Here is a 23,194-nt window from a genome sequence, read left to right on the forward strand (position 1 = left end):
CTGCTTTAGTGATGTTGGTTGAGGGTCACTGGGGAGAATGCCCCAGCTCTTCTTCAAAATAGTACAATGGTATTTTTTACGTTCACCTGAGAGGGCAGACAGGGCCTAGCTCAGTACTGCACTGGGAGTTAGCCTGGATTATATGCTCAAGTCTCTGAACCATCGACCTTGTGATTCAGATGCAAGAGTGCTACCACTGACCAACATAAATGGATGCTAAGAAAAGAATGTAATGGAGGCTCACTGTTTGATTCCAAACGTTTAATAATGGTAAAATAATTGATAATGAGGAAGATGACTGTTGCGATTGTGTAGCACATCCCATAACGATGGGCTTATAATCCCAACGTGAGTTCTGTTATTTTGTGCACTGATTTAGCAAATCAGACGTGAGCTCCTGGAATCACAGCTGAAAGTGGCATCGCTGCAGGACATGTCTAGTCAGCTGCTCGTCAATGCCGAGGGCAGGGATTGTCTCGAAGCAAAGGAGAAGGTTCATGTCATTGGCAACCGCCTCAAGCTTCTTCTCAAAGAGGTCACCCAAGACCTGAAGGAGTTGGAGAGACTCTTGGACATTTGTGGCAGTCAAGTGGTATGTTATTAGAATAAGTCCACGATGTGGAAAATCACTGGTGCCTAATTCAACACACGGGAAAGCAACACCAACTTCACTAAAAAGTCTGGCGAACTTTCTCCTGGGTTGAGATGGCAAAGAGTTTTGAGTTACGATGAAATTTGTTAGAGGTTACAGTGATGCATTTCTCTGCAATTTGTCCTGTCTCATTTCTTGTTTGTAAACAAAAACAAAAACATTCTGACCTCTTGTCATGACGATGCTCTGGTTTTAAGGGGACATGTTGTGTTGGCTGGGGTCCACTCATACTGTAATTGTGTGTGTGTTTGTGTCGGTGCCCATCCACACTGTGTGTGTGTGTCAGTGCCCATCCACATTGTGTGTGTGTGTGTGTCAGTGCCCATCCACACTGTGTGTGTGTGTGTCAGTGCCCATCCACACTGTGTGTGTGTGTGTCAGTGCCCATCCACACTGTGTGTGTGTCAGTGCCCATCCACACTGTGTGTGTGTGTGTGTCAGTGCCCATCCACACTGTGTGTGTCAGTGCCCATCCACACTGTGTGTGTGTGTGTCAGTGCCCATCCACACTGTGTGTGTGTCAGTGTCCATCCACACTGTGTGTGTGTGTGTGTGTGTGTGTGTTAGTGCCCATCCACACTGTGTGTGTGTGTGTGTTAGTGCCCATCCACACTGTGTGTGACCATTCACACTGTGTGTGTGTGTCAGTGTCCATCCACACTGTGTGTGTGTGTCAGTGCCCATCCACACTGTGTGTGTGTGTCAGTGCCCATCCACACTGTGTGTGTGTGTCAGTGCCCATCCACACTGTGTGTGTGTGTCAGTGCCCATCCACACTGTGTGTGTGTGTGTGTCAGTGCCCATCCACACTGTGTGTGTGTGTGTCAATGCCCATCCACACTGTGTGTGTGTGTCAATGCCCATCCACACTGTGTGTGTGTGTGTCAGTGCCCATCCACACTGTGTGTGTGTGTGTGTCAGTGCCCATCCACACTGTGTGTGTGTGTGTGTGTCAGTGCCCATCCACACTGTGTGTGTGTGTTAGTGCCCATCCACACTGTGTGTGACCATTCACACTGTGTGTGTGTGTGTGTGTGTGTCAGTGCCCATCCACACTGTGTGTGTGTGTGTGTGTCAATGCCCATGCACACTGTGTGTGTGTGTGTCAGTGCCCATCCACACTGTGTGTGTGTGTGTCAGTGCCCATCCACACTGTGTATGTGTGTGTGTCAATGCCCATCCACACTGTGTGTGTGTGTGTCAGTGCCCATCCACACTGTGTGTGTGTGTCAGTGCCCATCCACACTGTGTGTGTGTGTCAGTGCCCATCCACACTGTGTGTGTGTGTGTGTGTGTCAGTGCCCATCCACACTGTGTGTGTGTGTGTGTCAGTGCCCATCCACACTGTGTGTGTGTCAATGTCCATCCACACTGTGTGTGTGTGTGTGTGTGTGTGTCAGTGCCCATCCACACTGTGTGTGTGTGTGTGTCAGTGCCCATCCACACTGTGTGTGTGTGTTAGTGCCCATCCACACTGTGTGTGACCATTCACACTGTGTGTGTGTGTGTGTGTGTGTGTCAGTGCCCATCCACACTGTGTGTGTGTGTGTGTCAATGCCCATCCACACTGTGTGTGTGTGTGTCAGTGCCCATCCACACTGTGTGTGTGTGTGTCAGTGCCCATCCACACTGTGTGTGTGTGTGTCAGTGCCCATCCACACTGTGTGTGTGTGTGTGTCAATGCCCATCCACACTGTGTGTGTGTGTGTCAGTGCCCATCCACACTGTGTGTGTGTGTCAGTGCCCATCCACACTGTGTGTGTGTGTCAGTGCCCATCCACACTGTGTGTGTGTGTGTGTGTGTCAGTGCCCATCCACACTGTGTGTGTGTGTGTCAGTGCCCATCCACACTGTGTGTGTGTCAATGTCCATCCACACTGTGTGTGTGTGTGTCAGTGCCCATCCACACTGTGTGTGTGTGTTAGTGCCCATCCACACTGTGTGTGACCATTCACACTGTGTGTGTGTGTGTGTGTGTGTGTGTGTGACCATTCACACTGTGTGTGTGTGTGTTAGTGTCCATTCACACTGTGTGTGTGTGTGTCCATTCACACTGCGTGTGTGTCATAGAAACATAGAAAATAGGTGCAGGAATAGGCCATTCAGCCCTTCGAGCCTGCACCACCATTCAATAAGATCATGGCTGATCATTCACCTCCGTACCCCTTTCCCGCTTTCTCTCCATACCCCTTGATCCCTTTAGCTGTAAGGGCTATATCTAACTCCTTCTTGAATATACCCAATGAACTGGCATCAACAACTCTCTGCGGTAGAGAATTCCACAGGTTAACAACTCTCTGAGTGAAGAAGTTTCTCCTCATCTGAGTCCATATCCTTAGACTATGTCCGTGGTTCTGGACTTCCCCAACATCGGGAACATTCTTCCTGCATCTAACCTGTCCAGTCCCGTCAGAATTTTATATGTTTCTATTAGATCCCCTCTCATCCTTATAATCTCCAGTGAATGCAGGCCCAGTCGATCCAGTCTCTCTCCTCATATATCAGTCCTGCCATCCCGGGAATCAGTCTGGTGAACCTTCGCTGCACTCCCTCAATAGCAAGTCTTCAGATTAGGAGACCAAAACTGAACACAATATTCTAGGTGAGGCCTCACCAAGGCCCTGTACAACTGCAGTAAGACCTCCCTGCTCCTATACTCAAATCCCCTAGCTATGAAGGCCAACATACCATTTGCCTTCTTAACCGCCTGCTGTATCTGCATGCCAACTTTCAATGACTGATGTACCATGACACCCAGGTCTCATTGCACCTCCCCTTTTACTAATCTGCCGCCATTCAGATAATATTCTGCCTTCGTGTTTTTGCCACCAAAGTGGATAACCTCACATTTATCCATATTACACTGCATCTGCCATGCATTTGCCCACTCACCTAACCTGTCCAAGTCACCCTGCAGCCTCTTAGCGTCCTCCTCACAGCTCACACCGCCACCCAGCTTAGTGTCATCTGGAAACTTGGAGATATTACACTCAATTCCTTCATCTAAATCATTAATGTATATTGTAAATAGCTGGAGTCCCAGCACTGAGCCCTGCGGCACCCCACTAGTCACTGCCTGCCATTCTGAAAAGGACCCGTTTATCACGACTTTCTGCTTCCTATCTGCCAACCAGTTTTCTATCCACGTCAGTACATTACCCCCAATACCATGTGCTTTAATTTTGCACACCAATCTCTTGTGTTGGACCTTGCCAAAAGCCTTTTGAAAGTCCAAATTCACCACATCCACTGGTTCTCCATTGTCCACTCTTATCAGTTACATCCTCAAAAAATTCTAAAAGATTTGTCAAGCATGATTTCCCTTTCATAAATCCATGCTGACTTGGACCGATCCCGTCACTGCTTTCCAAAAGCGCTGCTATTTCATCTTTAATAATTGATTGCAACATTTTCCCCACTACTGATGTCAGGCTAACCAGTCTATAATTACCCGTTTTCTCTCTCCCTCCTTTCTTAAAAAGTGGTGTTACATTAGCTACCCTTCAGTCCATAGGAACTGATCCAGAGTCGATAGACTGTTGGAAAATGATCACCAATGCATCCACTATTTCTAGGGCTATTTCCTTAAGTACTCTGGGATGCAGACTATCAGGACCCGGGGATTTATTGGCCTTCAATCCCATCCATTTCCCTAACACAATTTCCCGCCTAATAAGGATTTCCTTCAGTTCCTCCTTCTCACTAGACCCTCGGTCCCCTAGTATTTCCAGAAGGTTATTTGTGTCTTCCTTTGTGAAGACAGAACCAAAGTATTTGTTTAACTGATCTGCCATTTCTTTGTTCCCCAGTATAAATTCATCTGAATCTGACTGCAAGGGACCTACATTTGTCTTCACTAATCTTTTTTTCTTCACATAGCTATAGAAGCTTTTGCAGTCAGTTTTTATGTTCCCAGCAAGCTTCCTCTCGTACTCTATTTTCTCCCTCCTAATTAAACCCTTTATCCTCCTTTGCTCTATTATAAAATTCTCCCAGTCCTCAGGTTTGCTGCTTTTTCTGGCCAATTTATATGCCTCTTCCTTGGATTTAACACTATCCCTAATTTCCCTTGTTAGCCACGGTTGAGCCACCTTTTCCGTTTTATTTTTACTGCAGACAGGGATGTATAATTGTTGAAGTTCATCCATGTGATCTTTAAATGTTTGCCATTGCCTATCCACCGTCAATCCTTTAAGTAACATTCGCCAGTCTATTCTAGCCAATTCATGTCTCATACGATCAAAGTTACCTTTTCTTAATTTCAGGACCCTAATCTCTGAATTAACTGTGTCACTCTCCATCTTAATAAAGAATTCTACCATATTATGGGCACTCTTCCCCAAGGGGCCTCGCACAACAAGATTGCTAATTAGTCCTCTCTCATTACACATCACCCAGTCTAGGATGGCCAGCCCTCTAGTTGGTTCCTCGACATTCACACTGTGTGTGTGTGTGTGTCCATTCACACTGTGTGTGTGTGTGTGTGTGTCCATTCACACTGTGTGTGTGTGTCAGTGTCCATTCACACTGTGTGTGTCAGTGTCCATTCACACTGTGTGTGTCAGTGTCCATTCACACTGTGTCTGTGTGTGTGTGTGTGTGTGTCCATTCACACTGTGTGTGTGTGTCCATTCACTGTGTGTGTGTGTGTGTCCATTCACACTGTGTGTGTGTGTGTCTCCATTCACACTGTGTGTGTGTGTGTCCATTCACACTGTGTGTGTGTGTGTCCATTCACACTGTGTGTGTGTGTGTCCATTCACACTGTGTGTGTGTGTGTCCATTCACACTGTGTGTGTGTGTGTCCATTCACACTGTGTGTGTGTGTGTCCATTCACACTGTGTGTGTGTGTGTGTCCATTCACACTGTGTGTGTGTGTCCATTCACACTGTGTGTGTGTGTGTCCATTCACACTGTGTGTGTGTGTCCATTCACACTGTGTGTGTGTGTGTGTCCATTCACACTGTGTGTGTGTCCATTCACTGTGTGTGTGTGTGTGTCCATTCACACTGTGTGTGTGTGTGTGTCCATTCACACTGTGTGTGTGTGTGTCCATTCACACTGTGTGTGTGTGTCCATTCACACTGTGTGTGTGTGTGTGTCCATTCACACTGTGTGTGTGTGTCCATTCACACTGTGTGTGTGTGTGTCCATTCACACTGTCTGTGTGTGTCACACTGTGTGTGTGTGTCCATTCACACTGTGTATGTGTGTGTGTGTGTCCATTCACACTGTGTGTGTGTGTCAGTGTCCATTCACACTGTGTGTGTCAGTGTCCATTCACACTGTGTGTGTGTGTGTCCATTCACACTGTGTGTGTGTCCATTCATACTGTGTGTGTGCGTGTGTGTCCATTCACACTGTGTGTGTGCGTGTGTGTCCATTCACACTGTGTGTGTGTGTGTCCATTCACACTGTGTGTGTGTGTCTATTCACACTGCGTGTGTGTCCATTCACACTGTGTGCGTGTGTGTCCATTCACACTGTGTGCGTGTGTGTCCATTCACACTGTGTGTGTGTGTGTCCATTCACACTGTGTGTGTGTGTGTCCATTCACACTGTGTGTGTGTGTGTCCATTCACACTGTGTGTGTGTGTCCATTCACACTGTGTGTGTGTGTCCATTCACACTGTGTGTGTGTGTGTCCATTCACACTGTGTGTGTGTGTGTGTGTGTCCATTCACACTGTGTGTGTGTGTGTGTCGATTCACACTGTGTGTGTGTGTGTGTCCATTCACACTGTCTGTGTGTGTCACACTGTGTGTGTGTGTCCATTCACACTGTGTGTGTGTGTCAGTGTCCATTCACACTGTGTGTGTCAGTGTCCATTCACACTGTGTGTGTGTGTGTCCATTCACACTGTGTGTGTGTCCATTCACACTGTGTGTGTGTGTGTGTCCATTCACACTGTGTGTGTGTGTCTATTCACACTGCGTGTGTGTCCATTCACACTGTGTGTGCGTGTGTGTCCATTCACACTATGTGTGTGCGTGTGTGTCCATTCACACTGTGTGTGTGTGTGTGTCCATTCACACTGTGTGTGTCCATTCACACTGTGTGTGTGTGTCCATTCACACTGTGTGTATGTCCATTCACACTGTGTGTGTGTGTGTCCATTCACATTGTGTGTGTGTGTGTGTCCATTCACACTGTGTGTGTGTGTGTGTCCATTCACACTGTGTGTGTGTGTGTGTGTCCATTCACACTGTGTGTGTGTGTCCATTCACACTGTGTGTGTGCATGTGTGTCCATTCACACTGTGTGTGTGTGTCCATTCACACTGTGTGTGTGCATGTGTGTCCATTCACACTGTGTGTGTGTGTGTCCATTCACACTGTGTGTGTGTGTGTCCATTCACACTGTGTGTGTGTCCATTCACACTGTGTGTGTGTGTGTCCATTCACTGTGTGTGTGTCCATTCACTGTGTGTGTGTGTGTGTGTCCATTCATACTGTGTGTGTGTGTGTGTGTGTCCATTCATACTGTGTGTGTGTGTGTGTGTCCATTCACACTGTGTGTGTGTGTGTCCATTCACACTGTGTGCGTGTGTGTCCATTCACACTGTGTGTGTGCGTGTGTGTCCATTCACACTGTGTGTGTGTGTGTGTCCATTCACACTGTGTGTGTGTGTCTATTCACACTGCGTGTGTGTCCATTCACACTGTGTGTGTGCGTGTGTGTCCATTCACACTATGTGTGTGCGTGTGTGTCCATTCACACTGTGTGTGTGTGTGTGTCCATTCACACTGTGTGTGTGTCCATTCACACTGTGTGTGTGTGTCCATTCACACTGTGTGTGTGTGTCCATTCACACTGTGTGTATGTCCATTCACACTGTGTGTGTGTGTGTCTATTCACACTGTGTGTGTGTGTCCATTCACATTGTGTGTGTGTGTGTCCATTCACTGTGTGTGTGTCCATTCACTGTGTGTGTGTGTGTGTGTCCATTCATACTGTGTGTGTGTGTGTGTGTCCATTCATACTGTGTGTGTGTGTGTGTGTCCATTCACACTGTGTGTGTGTGTGTCCATTCACACTGTGTGCGTGTGTGTCCATTCACACTGTGTGTGTGCGTGTGTGTCCATTCACACTGTGTGTGTGTGTGTGTCCATTCACACTGTGTGTGTGTGTCTATTCACACTGCGTGTGTGTCCATTCACACTGTGTGTGTGCGTGTGTGTCCATTCACACTATGTGTGTGCGTGTGTGTCCATTCACACTGTGTGTGTGTGTGTGTCCATTCACACTGTGTGTGTGTCCATTCACACTGTGTGTGTGTGTCCATTCACACTGTGTGTGTGTGTCCATTCACACTGTGTGTATGTCCATTCACACTGTGTGTGTGTGTGTCTATTCACACTGTGTGTGTGTGTCCATTCACATTGTGTGTGTGTGTGTGTCCATTCACACTGTGTGTGTGTGTGTGTCCATTCACACTGTGTGTGTGTGTGTCCATTCACACTGTGTGTGTGTGTGTGTCCATTCACACTGTGTGTGTGTGTGTCCATTCACACTGTGTGTGTGCATGTGTGTCCATTCACACTGTGTGTGTGTGTCCATTCACACTGTGTGTGTGTGTGTCCATTCACTGTGTGTGTGTCCATTCACTGTGTCTGTGTGTGTGTGTGTCCATTCATACTGTGTGTGTGTGTGTGTGTCCATTCACACTGTGTGTGTGTGTGTGTCCATTCACACTGTGTGTGTGTCCATTCATACTGTGTGTGTGTGTGTGTGTCCATTCACACTGTGTGTGTGTCCATTCATACTGTGTGTGTTGTGTCAGTGTCCAAAATTGCCCCCCTCCCTTAATAAGGCCTGTTATCGCCGGAAATCGACAGCCACGCTGCGGCGTGCAATGGCCGCCGATTTTTCGTGGAATGGTCACCATTTTCAAAATTCTGCTCCTGTGGTATCCCAGCGATGACCTGCTTCCTCTTCCCCCCACCCCCCACTACCGATCCGCCGCTGCCGATCTGTCCTAAGTACGTCATCAGAGCGTGCGCTGCCGATGTCCCCCCGGCGCCCCTGATGGTGAATTTCCGCCGAAAAAAGTCCCGCTGCAACCGCTCGGTGCCACCAACAGCTTTTTCTTCCGGTGCACTGTGCTCGGAACACTTGCAAAATGGCGGTGCGGCCACCATTAAAGGGGAGGGCAGATTGCCGCAGCCGCCATCTTTGTTTTTGTCGACCATCTGCCGTGTCGGGCCAACAATTATGCCCCTGGGTTCTGCCGGGCCGCCAACAGGCAGCCTGGCACCTCCTCTTGGTTGCAAGGCCACTGGCCCGGCCTAAACCCTCCCTGGTAGCCCAGGGTATAACTTAAAGAATCGCAGTGGCTCTCCCCTTTAAGTGAAAGGGAGAAATGTGGTAACACGCCAGCATCATGATCTCATCAGCACTACGCTGCTGAGTGACAGTGGCGGATGCTACCCCTGCTCCCAACTTCCGCCCCTCTACTGTGCGAACATCCGCTCACCATCGCACATCCGCCCCCATTATCACCGACGTCCGGGCCGTTGGGGGAAAAAAAACAAAGAGCAGAATTTCGCTCAAAAGGCCATCGCATCCACCCCGCCGGTAAAAACAGTCGAAACATGGGTAAGTGCGCTGCATTTCCAGCGGTGGACAATTTTGGCCCCTGTGTGTGTTGTGTCAGTGTCCATTCTCACTGTCATTGTGTGTGCTGTTGGGGAGGAGTTAAACTAATATGGCAAGGGGATGGGAACCTATGCAGGGAGACAAAGGGAAGTAGAATGGGGGCAGAAGCCAGAAGCAAAAGATAGAAAGAAGAAAAGTAAAAGTTGGGGAGGGCAGAAAAACCTAAGGCAAAAAGCAAAAAGGGCCACATTACAGCAAAATTCTAAAGAGGCAAAGTGTGTTGGAAAGACAAGCCTGAAGGCTCTGTCCCTCAATGCGAGGAGTATTCGGAATAGGGTGGACGAATTAACTGCGCAGATAGCTGTTAATGGTTATGATGTAATTGGCATCACGGAGAAATGGCTCCAGGGTGACCAAGGCTGGGAACTCAACATCCAGGGGTATTCAACATTTAGGAAGGATAGACAGAAAGGAAAAGGAGGCAGGGTGACATTGCTGGTTAAAGAGGAAATTAATGCAATAGAAAGGAAGGACATTAGCTTGGATGATGTGGAACCGGTATGGGTGGAGCTACGGAATACCAAAGGGCAGAAAACGCTAGTGGGAGTTGTGTACAGACCACCAAACAGTAGTAGTGAGGTTGGGGACAGCATCAAACAAGAAATAAAGGATGTGTGCAATAAAGGTACAGCAGCTATCATGGGTGACTTTAATCTACATATTGATTGGGCTAACCAAACTGGTAGCAATGCGGTGGAGGAGGATTTCCTGGAGTGTATTAGGGATAGTTTTCTAGACCAATATGTCGAGGGACCAGTATCTCGAGGAACCAACTAGAGAGCTGGCCATCCTAGACTGGGTGATGTGTAATGAGAAAGGACTAATTAGCAATCTTGTTGTGCGAGGCCCCTTGGGGAAGAGTGACCATAATATGGTAGAATTCTTTATTAAGATGGAGAGTGACACAGTTAATTCACAAACTAGGGTCCTGAACTTAAGGAAAGGTAACTTCGATGGTCTGAGGTGTGAATTGGCAAATGATACTTAAAGGGTTGACGGTGGATAGGCAATGGCAAACATTTAAAGATCACATGGATGAATTTCAACAATTGTACATCCCTGTCTGGAGTAAAAATAAAACGGGGAAGGTAGCTCAACTGTGACTAACAAGGGAAATTAAGGATAGTGTTAAATCCAAGGAAGAGGCGTATAAATTGGCCAGAAAAGGCAGCAAACCCAGGACTGGGAGAAATTTAGAATTCAGCAGAGGAGGACAAAGGGTTTAATTAAGAGGGGGAAAATAGAGTACGAGAGGAAGCTTGCCGGGAACGTAAAAACTGACTGCAAAAGCTTTTATAGATATGTAAAGAGAAAAAGATTAGTGAAGACAAACATAAGTCCCTTGCAGTCAAATTTATAATGGGGAACAAAGAAATGGCAGACCAATTGAACAAATACTTTGGTTCTGTCTTTAAGAAGGAAGACACAAATAACCTTCCGGAAATACTAGGGGACAGTGGGTCTAGCGAGAAAGAGGAACTGAAGGATATCCCAATTAGGTGGGAAATTGTGTTAGGGAAATTGACGGGATTGAAGGCCGATAGTCTGCATCCCAGTGTACTTAAGGAAGTGGCCCTAGAAATAGTGGATACATTGGTGATCATTTTCCAACAGTCTATCGACTCTGGATCAGTTCCTATGGACTGGAGGGTAGCTAATGTAACACCACTTTTTAAAAAGGGAGGGAGAGAGAAGGCGGGTAATTATAGACCAGTTAGCCTGACATCAGTAGTGGGGAAAATGTTGGAATCAACTAATAAGGATGAAATAGCAGCACATTTGGAAAGCAGTGACAGGATCGGATCGAGTCAGCATGGATTTATGAAAGGGAAATCATGCTTGACAAATCTTCTGGAATTTTTTGAGGATGTGACTAGTAGAGTGGACAAGGGAGAATCAGTGGATGTGGTGTATTTGGACTTTCAAAAGGCTTTTGACAAGGTCCCATACAAGAGATTGGTGTGCAAAATGAAAGCACATGGTATTGGGGATAATGTACTGACGTGGATAGAGAACTGGTTGACAGACAGGAAGCAGAGAGTCGGGATAAATGGGTCCTTTTCAGAATGGCAGGCAGTGACTAGTAGAGTGCCGCAGGGCTATGTGCTGGGACCCCAGCTATTTACAATATACATTAATGATTTAGATGAAGGAATTGAGTGTAATATCTCCAAGTTTGCAGATGACACTAAACTGGGTGGCAGTGTGAGCTGTGAGGAGGACGCTAAGAGGCTGCAGGGTGACTTGGACAGGTTAGATGAGTGGGCAAATGCATGGCAGATGCAGTATAATGTGGATAAATGTGAGGTTATCCACTTTGGGGGCAAAAAGACGAAGGCAGAATATTATCTGAATGGTGGCAGATTAGGAAAAGGGGAGGTGCAATGAGACCTGGGTGTCATGGTTCGTCAGTCATTGAAAGTTGGCATGCAGGTACAGCAGGCGGTGAAGAAGGCAAATGGTATGTTGGCCTTCATAGCTAGGGGATTTGCGTATAGGAGCAGGGAGGTCTTACTGCAGTTGTACAGGGCCTTGGTGAGGCCTCACCTGGAATATTGTGTTCAGTTTTGGTCTCCTAATCTGAGGAAGGACTTTCTTGCTATTGAGGGAGTGCAGCGAAGGTTCACCAGACTGATTCCCGAGATAGCTGGACTGACCTATGAGGAGAGACTGGATCAAATGGGCCTTTATCCACTGGAATTTAGAAGGATGAGAGGGGATCTCATAGAAACATATAACATTCTGACGGAACTGGACAAGTTAGATGCAGGAAGAATGTTCCAGATGTTGGGGAAGTCCAGAACCAGGGGACACAGTCTTAGGATAAGGGGTAGGCTATTTAGGACTGAGATGAGGAGAAACTTCTTCACTCAGAGAGTTGTTAACCTGTGGAATTCCTTGCTGCAGAGAGTTGTTGATGCCAGTTCATTGGATATTTTCAAGAGGGAGTTAGATATGGCCCTTACGGCTAAAGAGATCAAGGTATATGGAGAGAAAGCAGGAAAGGGGTACTGAGGGAATGATCAGCCATGATCTTATTGAATGGTGGTGCAGGCTCGAAGGGCCGAATGGCCTACTCCTGCACCTATTTTCTATGTTTCTATGAGTTGTGTCAGTGTGAACTTCGCCCATGAGTCACTTTATGTTGTCAGATCCGACTTGCACTACGCGGGTGAAATCTCGCACCGTATCATTAGTGGAATCCCTGGGGAAATGACGTAAAGAGCCGAATGCGCCATTTCTCCTGTGTTCCTGCCCGTAGACAGACATAGGACGGGACTCCCCAGGATCTGGGGAGAGCAGTTTGGAAATCCAGGCACTCGATAAGGCCACAAACCAGTTTGAGGCGGAGCTCCATCGAATCAAACCCAGATTTGGCCTCTTCGCCAACAAACCTGTGGGCTCAAAGCCATTGCATTCATGGCAAAAATACTGAACAAGTTATACATAGGATGTGCTCCAGTGGGGAGCTACAGCTTCCTGTAATCCATTACAAAGTGAAGTGTATTAAACAATGAGCACAAGGGTACAGAATACAACTAAACAACTTGGGAAAATTGTAATGACCTTGTTTTGTGAACTAAATGTTAATTCATTGCAAATTACCATGAACACAAATTACATTTAATTTTAAGGATTTGGAAGCTGCAAGGTTTAGCATTAAATATAAGATAATAAGGCCTGGAGTTTGTGCTTGTGTCCTTGCTTGTGATTCCCCCTCTCCAATCACGTCAGTCTGGCGAGCACACAAGTACAAAACCCTGGCATGTCATTCTTAATAGTGGCAGTCGTTTTTCTTCGAATGCCGCATGTGCTTGTTGTGTGGTTGGTGCGTCTTTTGTCGTGCTGGTTTAAGGGTCTCTTCTTCCTTTCAGGACCTGGCGTCATGGTCTTCAGCAGATGATTTGGACACCTCGGGCTCCCTCAGTCCTGTGTCTGGTGGAAGCTTGCCCGTTCGAGCCAGACTGGTAATTCACCTTCACCAATCTCTATAACCAACATGGTAGGGCGGTGACAAATATTTAACCCTCTCATCCGACAGCTGGGGCCATGATATCATACAGCAAGCCCCCTGAACAGGAAGTACAGCCCTCGCACCCCTTCATGCTCCCCCCTGCTTACCCCCCGAACCCCCCTCTCCCCCGCATGGAATCGAGAAAAATCGTAAATTTTACTTTGGCTAAACGTTTCTTTTGACTGTTTCTTTCTTTTTTGATGCGATTTTTCTGAGTTCTGAGCGGAATGTTTATTGTTTGTGTTCCGATATTTCTGTCTGTTAATCAGCCCTAGTCCTTTGGATTGATTTGTCTCCATTCGCTAATGGTAGCTTTTCTAAAGGAATACTGGCTTTCCATCATCGTTCAGACCCACCAGGCATGGAGCGCCAACACACACACATACACACAATTACACTTACACAAACACACACACATACACACTTACACACACACACACAAACTTACACACACACTCACACTATCATTCACACACACACACACACATACGTACACACATACACACACTTACACACATACACATACACACACTTACACACATACACATACACACACTTACACACACTTACATACACACACTTACACTTACACATGCACACACTTACACAAACACACACACACACTTACATACACACACTCACACACACACTCACACACACACATGCACACAGTTACACAAACACACACATACACAAACACACATACACACACACACACACACACACACACATATACACACACACACTCACACACTTACTCACACACACATGCACACACTTACACAAACACACATACACACACACACACTTACATACACACACTCACACACTTACACACACTCACTCACACACGCACAAACACACACACACATGCATACACACACACACACACACTAACACTCACACACACACACACACACACACACACACACTTACACACACACACTCACACACACACTCACACACTTACACACACTCACTCACTCACTCACACACACACATGCACACACTTACACAAACACACATACATACACACACACACACTCACATACACACACTCACACACTTACACACACACTTACACACACTCACTCACACGCACAAACACACACACAGATGCATACACACTTAAACATACACTCACACTATCACACACACACACACACACACTTACACAAACACACACTGACACACACACACTGACACACGCACACTGACACACAACACTTACACACTCTCACACACTCACTTACACACACTTACACTTACACATACACACACACATGCATACACACTTACACTCACACACACACACACATACACACTTACACTCACACACACACACACACATACACTTACACGCACACACACACACACACACACACACTCACTTACACTTACACACATACTTACATACGCACACACTCTCGCACACGCACACACGCATTCACGCTCACACTCGCGCACGCACACACATACACACACACATACACACACACATACACACTTACACACACACACTCACACACACTCACACACACACTTACACAGATACACATACACACACACACGCTGTTCACACTCACTCACACACACACTTACACTCATACTTACACACACGCATGCACACACACACTTACACACTCGCACACACGCGCACACACATACACACGCATTCACGCTCACACTCGCGCACGCACACATACACACACACACACGCGCACACACGCACACCCTCACACTCACGCACACACTCACACACACAACCACTCACATACACACACACAAACACACACACACGCATACACACACACACTCACACACACACACACACACTCACACACACATACACTTACACACACACACACACACATACACACACACTCTCACACACTTACACAAACACACACATACAGACTTTCACACACACTATCACTCACACACACACACTATCACTCACACACACACACACCCACATACACACACACACACACGCACGCACACACTTACACAAACACATACACACTTACACACACACTGACACACAACACTTACACACTCACCCTCACACACACACATGCATACACACTTACACTCACACACTCACACACACTCACACACACACACTCACACACATACACTCACACACACATACACGCACACTTACACACACACACACACACTTACACACACACTTACACTTACACACATACTTACACACGCACACACTCTCACACACGCACACACACACATTCATGCACACACTCATACTCGCGCACGCACACACACACAGAGACACATACACACACATGCTGTTTCACACACCCACACACAAACACTTACACACACACTTGCGCACACACACATACACACACACACTCTCTCTCGCACACACACACACACACACACACGCACACACTCACACACACAACCACTCACACACACACACACACACACACGCATACACACCCACACTCACACACACCCACACGCACCCACACACACCCACACCCATGCACACTCACACTCACACTCACACACACATACACTTACACACACACTCTCACACACTTATACAAACACACACACAGACTTTCACACACACACATACACAAACTTACATACTCACACACACACTATCACTCACACACACTCACACTATCACTCACGCACGCACACAAACTTGCACACACCCACACGCACTTACACACACTCACACACACACACACACACACTTACACACACACACACACACACATACACACGCACTTACATACACACACATCCACACAGACACACGCACTTACACGCACACACACACGCGCACTTACACACATACACACACACTTGCACACACACACGCACATACACATACACACTTACACACACACACACTTGCACACATACACACACACAAACTTACACACATACACATTTACACACACACTTGCACACATACACACACACACACTTACACACACACACACACACACACATACACACACTTAGCATTGCATTCTTATTCTACATCCCACAACACTAAAACCAATATCTTCCCCATATTTTTAACCAATTTGAAACTACATGCCCGATTATGCTGTGAATAATTTGCACTACAATGCATAACTTGGTGTAATGTCAAAACAAGGATAGCCTGGTCACTGACAAGTGTGTCTTGTGTGATAGCCTGTCACCCAGACCAGGTTTGATCACTGATCGGTGCTGACATTCACTGATCTCGACTAGTGCGTCGGGGCATGTGGTATTGGTAGGGGCAGCTCATTTGACTTCTGGATTGTTACAACATAAACAACAACTTTCACTTATATAATGCCTATATTGTAGTAAAACACCCCCCCGGGCGTTTAACAGGCGCGCCAAACAAACTTTGACACCGAGCCACAGAAGGAGATATTGGGACAGGTGACCAAAGGCTGGTCAAAGAGGTAGGTTTGAAGGAGGGCCTCAAGGGAGGAGAGCGAGGTGGGAGAGGCTGGAGTGTGTGTTTGACGGGGAGGGGGAAATGTCAGCCAGCGTGCCCTAGTTGGATGGTGGAAGGACTAGGCTCGGCTGTGATTGGTCAGCCCCTGGGCTGCACTTGCCCGTCCCTTCCCGGCAGTGTAGTTGAGGATTGAGAACTCCGAGTGTGACCCGGCATCAGGCTGCCTTCAGACGGAGGATGCTGGGGATCTTGGAATCATGTAGTTTTGAGCAGTCTCTGCCCTGCCCACGTCAGACATTAAAGTATGGTTAAAAACTCCATCCTACATAAGAACATAAGAAATCGGAGCAGGAGTAGGCCATACAGCCCCTCGAGCCTGCTCCGCCATTTAATAAGATCATGGCTGATCTGATCATGGACTCAGCTGCACTTCCCCGCCCACTCCCCATAACCCTTTATTCCCTTATCGCTCAAAAGTCTTGTCTATCTCCGCCTTAAAGATATTCTATGACCCAGCCTCCACAGCTCTCTGGGGCAGAGAATTGCATAGATTTACGATCCTCTGAGAGAAGAAATTCCTCCTCATCTCAGTTGTACCTTTCCTCAGTTCTACCCTTTACCCTGATCGTCTCCTGTCACTGCCAGGCGTGCCTCAGTCAGAGTGAGGGGGTGACGGTGTCCGCGCGTTGCCAGTTCTGGGGGACCTCCAGCACACCAGTCTTCGCACTTTCACTTGTCAGCTGCAGGACCCTCGGCTGTCCATCACTAGCCACTGAGCGTGCAGTCTCACGCTGAGCATTGGTGTAGTGCCTACCCCGGGAGCGCTGTGCCTATCCCGGTAGCTCCACTCCCGCCGTGACTGGAGACTGTTACTAGAGCTGCCACGCAGGCCGGGAGAAGCTCCAGCTTCAGTCCTCCGCCAGTGCTGAGCTCACTGACCCGGGCCACGGCGCTGTCCGAGGGGCCACAACTGATTTCAGCATTTGTGAATCAGGGAGGAGAGAAAGTGGCCAGGGGCCCCATCGCCCAATCACCAGTCACTCCTGCACAACGTCCCAGGGGTGTGAGTGCTGAATGAAGGCCAGTAGCCCCGCTGTAGTGTCTCCCATGGTCAAATAGTGCTGACACTTGCTGTTTGAGTGACAATCAGTTGGGCTAGGTCCTGTGGGAAGCTAAGGGAAGAGAGGAGATTGGGGGCATAATATATTTGCTTCATGGGTTCACTGCTTAAGAATTCATAGCAACACATTGCTATTAAGAACTAGTTGGTTTATTAACAAAGGTTTAACAATCACACTACACATTACCAGCTCATCCACTGGGCTCACAACTGCATACCTCATCATGGACAACCTAGACCCAACTGGTTGGGGTTTTATTGAGTCGAGTGAACATCACGTGACTGGCTAAGCTACCCACAATGCAACAGCTCTACAACTATTTTGTTGCAATACTTTCACGTGCCCCCTGATTAAAGGGGGGGTGTTTACACTCCAAAAACTCTTCAGGTGCCCCCTGTTTTTTGGGGCAGGTTTTGGGATTTTTTTTGAAGGCACCAATATACAAATTATACAAGTGCCCCCTGGCTAAAAGGGGTGGGGGGGGGGGCAGCACTAAAACCAACAACTTAAAGAAATCAAACTTTAGACATTTAAAATCAAATTAAAATTTGGTTGCCGGGGGTAATGATGCACTCCAGTCCCTCCAGCGCACACCTCTCGCGGAAGGCCGCGAGCGTACCGGTGGACACCGTGCAACAGCTCTACAAACCTACAATTTGATTGAGGGACGGCACAGAGTGGATAGAAACGGACCTTTCTCAGTGGTTGTGGTTCGAGAACAAGGGGATGTAGATACAAGATTCAATGTAAGAGATTTAGGGCAGAAGCTTTTTTACATCATGCCTTGCACAGCCTCACAACCCTCTGTCAGAGTTAGTGATTGAAGCAGAGGCCATGTCACCATTTAAGAATGGCTTAGGTAGGTGTTTGAAGGACGAGGGGAATAAGGGGATACGGGAACCGGGCAGACACATGGGATCAGGATACCGCTCACGTGGAGGATAAACACCAACAAGGACGGGATGGGTCGAGCGGCCTGTGTCCGGGTTGCAATTTCTGCGTGATCATTCTGTGCAAGGTACGGGGGGGGAGGGTAGCATTCAGGAGATGGGAATTAAGGAAACCAGATCAGTTTGCTGCACTGAGCAAACAGCCAATAATATAAACATGGCAGTGTGCACACTTACCCTCAGTAAAATCCTTCCAAGAACACAGTCAAGCCCATCAATAAACACACATAAAAGGACACAGCAGGGAGAGCCAGTTTCCTTGTTATCATGGGTATTAGTCGCCTCATCTGATATTTTGCTGCACTTTTTTTGTGTTCTGTCATCAGTAGCTTTGTCTTTATTTGCCTGGACTGAACATTCTCTTTCTTTACCCCTTCGTTCATTGCAAACAGCAAAGAGGCAAATATAGCCTCTCCCAGCCCGGAGCCTCTGTCAGCAGCCCACACAGCAGGTACTTTGTTCTCCTGGTCTCAACCGTTTACCTCTAGAGCTCGGAGAGGATGATGGAAACTTCTAGAAAGTATCCAGCGTGCTAAAACACTGGGCAGGGAGGATTGGCATAACCTGTGCGGAATTTGCTCTTTTAAAAAAAAAAGTGCAAAATTCCTTCAGGTTCACACCCTGTTTTTGTGTTCATTTGACAGCAGGATCCGACTGTTGCTCAACACACTTGCACTCGGAATGCTTTAATATGCGAAAATAAAAAAGCCTGTATAACCACTCCAAATATTAAACACAGAACTCGCTCCCCGTTTTTGCTTTAACGGTACGCATTCAACAGGGTTTTCAAAATGTTCTCAAACTGCCTTTTACAAAGCTGGATCGTGCATTTATATCTCTCCAGAATACTGGATGGTGTGCAATCAGGTTCCAAATGTAAAGTGCAGTTTTAGCTTCAGTTCAGCGGCTCACAGTGGGAGACAGCTGTCCATATTGAACATGCTGCCACGTGATCTCCCTTCTTACCAGCTTCCATCATCTTCTTTGATCCTAGACTTGAAATGAAGCTAGTTAATGGGTTTGGCGATAACGCAGTGCTTTATCTACTCTTCAGACACTACCTTCGGTTGCTTGAATGCTTTCACTGCTGATTAACAGGGAACCTTATCGGCTTTGCCTCTCTATCCATTCTGCCTGGATCAGCTTGTAACCTAACCCGGCCCCCAGAGGGCAGAATTGCATCCCGCTTCCTACATCTATCTCATCTCTGACTGTGTCTCATCGCCCTGTGTGTCCAACCCTTCTGTTTATTCCTGCACATGTTGCCCACTCCCTTCCTCCCCCCGCCCTTTCTTACTTGCTTCTAACACAAAATACGAAGACATTTCGAATGCACCCGAGCCCTAACAGCACCTTGAGGCTGTCTGTGTAACCTCCGTGCAGCCCTGGAGCCCTGCGATTGACTAACCTTTGTACCAGTCCATATGCTTCTAGTGGCATTGATCCAATACATTCTTTAACAGCAACAGCACAAGCAGCTGGCTCTAAGTAACCTAACAGCGCTTGAAACTTGCTGTGCAACTCACATTCAAAAGCTAATTCTAGCTGTGGCAATACAGTAAGGTCAGTGTGCTACTGCCTAGATCATTGTTATTGTTATGTTTCTTGTCTGTGTACAATATTCAATTTGTTACTTTGACAAGCGCTGATATAAATCAGTTTTCGCTGAATAGAGGAATAAATCAGGCACACAGACCTGACAGCTTGTGGTCAGTGTGCCTGTGTATTATAAATGTTTGATCTGGAGCATTCTGGGCTATCAGCATTTGTTCTGCGATCAGAGTGCTTTGTGTTTGATCTCACAATGCATGAAGCAACCACAACCATGTACAGTCTGGAATGAGTGTTAAAAGCAGCATTGTTTCTGAGGTTCTGCAGCATGAGTTTCACTAGTGAAGGATTGGCAGGTCCAAACACTGGGGAGGGGAAAGTACTGGATGAGGGGGAGGAATACTGGGATTCACATTTATTCCTCCCGAGCAGTTGAGAGCTGCTATTTTCTTTTTGACCGGATGTCCAACCAGCAGTTGGAGTTGGAGTGTGCAGCAGTTTGGTGAAAACTGCAGCCAGGAACGTCACTCTTGCAGAGTGAGGATTGTCTGCTAGTCACACCACCAACTGACTGTGCAACCGCCCTTTGCCGGTGGGTGAGCTCAGAGGAGGCAGCAAACTATCTGGGACGGTGTGGGGCAATTCATGGGCTGGAAGGAAGTCATCTGACCTGAGCTTGGAATGCAGGATACAGCTGGTGGCACGAATTGTGACTGTCTCCAACAAACCGAGATTACCCGTGCTCGCTGATCTTCAGTGAGGCTTAGAGAGGGAGCGTCTGTCTTCAGTGGGCTTTCCAACTTTCTCATCAGATGCTTGGTTCATTCGGGATTACTGTCCGCTGAACAACCAATCAAACTGCATTGGTTTGAAGAGACTAACCAATCAAATGTTGGTTTTAAGAAACAAACCAATCAAATTGTGTTAGTTTTAAGAAATCTCCCAGTGTAGTAATAGATGGCGACAGATTCCACTGCATTTGTGATTTTAAATCAGGCATCAAAACGATGGCAAACTTGTGAAGACCACATTATGTGCAAAATCTGATCTTCTCCACTTGTGTACGGTTTTTACAAACACGAGCTTGCATTTACAGAGCACGTTCAAGGTAAAGAAACATCTCCAGCTGTTTCACAGAGAAGAGGGCAGGCCTGGGACAAAAGAGATTAACAGAAGGTGCTTGAATGTTTGGTCAAAGAGAGCAACTTTAAAGATGGAGGGAGAGGTTTAGGGAGCGGCTTCCAGAGAGTGGGGTGGAGGTATCTGAAGGCACGGCCACCAATGGTCGGGGTGAAGGGAGGGTTGAATGCACAAAAGGCCAGAGTGGGGGGGTGGAAGGGGGGTAGAGGAGATTACAGAGATAGGGTGGAGCTAGGCATTGGAGGGATTTAAAGACGACAGGGGTCTATTTCCATTGAAGTTCATCCGGTCGGCCACCGGATCTACTGCTGCAGTTACTGTGTCCGTTCTGGAGACTCCCACAGAACATCACCACCCCTCTCCCCCAGGAAGAGTGTTTTACATTCCCAACATTACCTCTTGTGTAATTCTGTTATACATACAAGATTGACGGGCAGGAAAAGACCAGGTGGTCCATTAAGCCTGCCCCATGCCTCATGATGGCAGCAGCATCATGACCAGGCCACCGCAACCTTCGACCTACACCCAGCCATGTAACCTCCTGGGAGAGGCAAAAAAACAAAGAAAAAACCCCACCAATAAGGGAAAAAGTACTCTGGAAAATTCCTCTCTGACCCCTACAGGCTATTGAAACCTGTCCAGGAGATCACGTAAAGACACTTACTTTTCATCCGATCTCACCCCCAGTCAGGAACCAGAGCAGCTCCCTCCTGAAGACATGCAAGAAAGTTATACAGGACACTAACTATTCAGATTATTATTTAGAGTTTTTGCAATCCATGCACACGTGACCTCTGTATAAATGTGCAGGAATGGAATGATTAACTGTTCGGCTAACAACCTTGTTCCCAAAATATCCGGAGGAGTGTGAGGTAATGCATTTGGGGAGGGCTAACAAGGCAAGGGAATACACATTAAATGGTAGGACACTGAGAAGTGTAGAGGAAGAGAGAGACCTTGGAGTGCATGTCCACAGATCCCTGAAGGTAGCAGGACAGGTAGGTAAGGTGGTTAAGAAGGCATAAGGAATACTTGCCTTTATTAGCCAAGACAGAATACGAGCAGGGAGGTTGTGCTTGAACTGTATAAAACACTAGTTAGGCCACAGCTGTGTACAGTTCTGGTCTCCGCATTCCAGGAAAGATGTGATTGCACTAGAAAGGGTGCAGAGGAGATTTATGAGGATGTTGCCTGGACTGGAGAATTTTAACTATGAGGAAAGATTGGATAGGCTGGGTTTGTTTTCTTTGGAACAAAGGAGTTTGAGAGGAGACCTTACTGAGGTGTATAAAATTATGAGCGGCCTAAATAGAGTGGATAGGAAGAACTTATTTCCCTTAGCAGCGGGGTCAACAACCAGGGGGCATAGATTTAAAATAATTGGGGGGAGGTTTAGAGGGGATTTGAGGGGAAATGTTTTCAGCCAGAGGGTGGTGGGGGTCTGGAACTCACTGCCTGAAAGGGTGGTAGAGGCAGAAACCCTCACCACATTTAAAAAGTACCTGGATGTGCACTTGAAGTGCTGTAACCTGCAGAGCTACGGACCTAGAAATGGAAAGTGGGATTAAACTGAATAGCTCTTTGTTGGCCGGCACAGACACAATGGGCCGAAATGGCCTCCTTCCGTGCTGTAAATTTCTATGATTCGAGTCGCCTTAATTTAC

At 47.1% G+C, this 23,194-nt stretch overlaps 1 protein-coding gene across 4 annotated transcripts in view; it reads left to right on the forward strand.

The window, feature by feature from the left end:
* Window positions 1-23,194, forward strand: part of LOC139273260 (nesprin-1-like) — a 92,746-nt gene that overhangs the window by 65,871 nt on the left and 3,681 nt on the right. For all 4 annotated transcript variants that reach the window (XM_070889919.1, XM_070889918.1, XM_070889917.1 and 1 more), the window contains exons 15-17: window positions 380-592; window positions 13,187-13,279; window positions 19,232-19,290. In XM_070889919.1, coding sequence (XP_070746020.1) covers window positions 380-592; window positions 13,187-13,279; window positions 19,232-19,290 — 365 coding nt within the window. The remainder of the gene's footprint in view (window positions 1-379; window positions 593-13,186; window positions 13,280-19,231; window positions 19,291-23,194) is intronic.

This window comes from Pristiophorus japonicus, chromosome 9, assembly GCF_044704955.1.
Source record: "Pristiophorus japonicus isolate sPriJap1 chromosome 9, sPriJap1.hap1, whole genome shotgun sequence".
In the NCBI taxonomy this organism is placed as follows: domain Eukaryota; kingdom Metazoa; phylum Chordata; class Chondrichthyes; family Pristiophoridae; genus Pristiophorus; species Pristiophorus japonicus.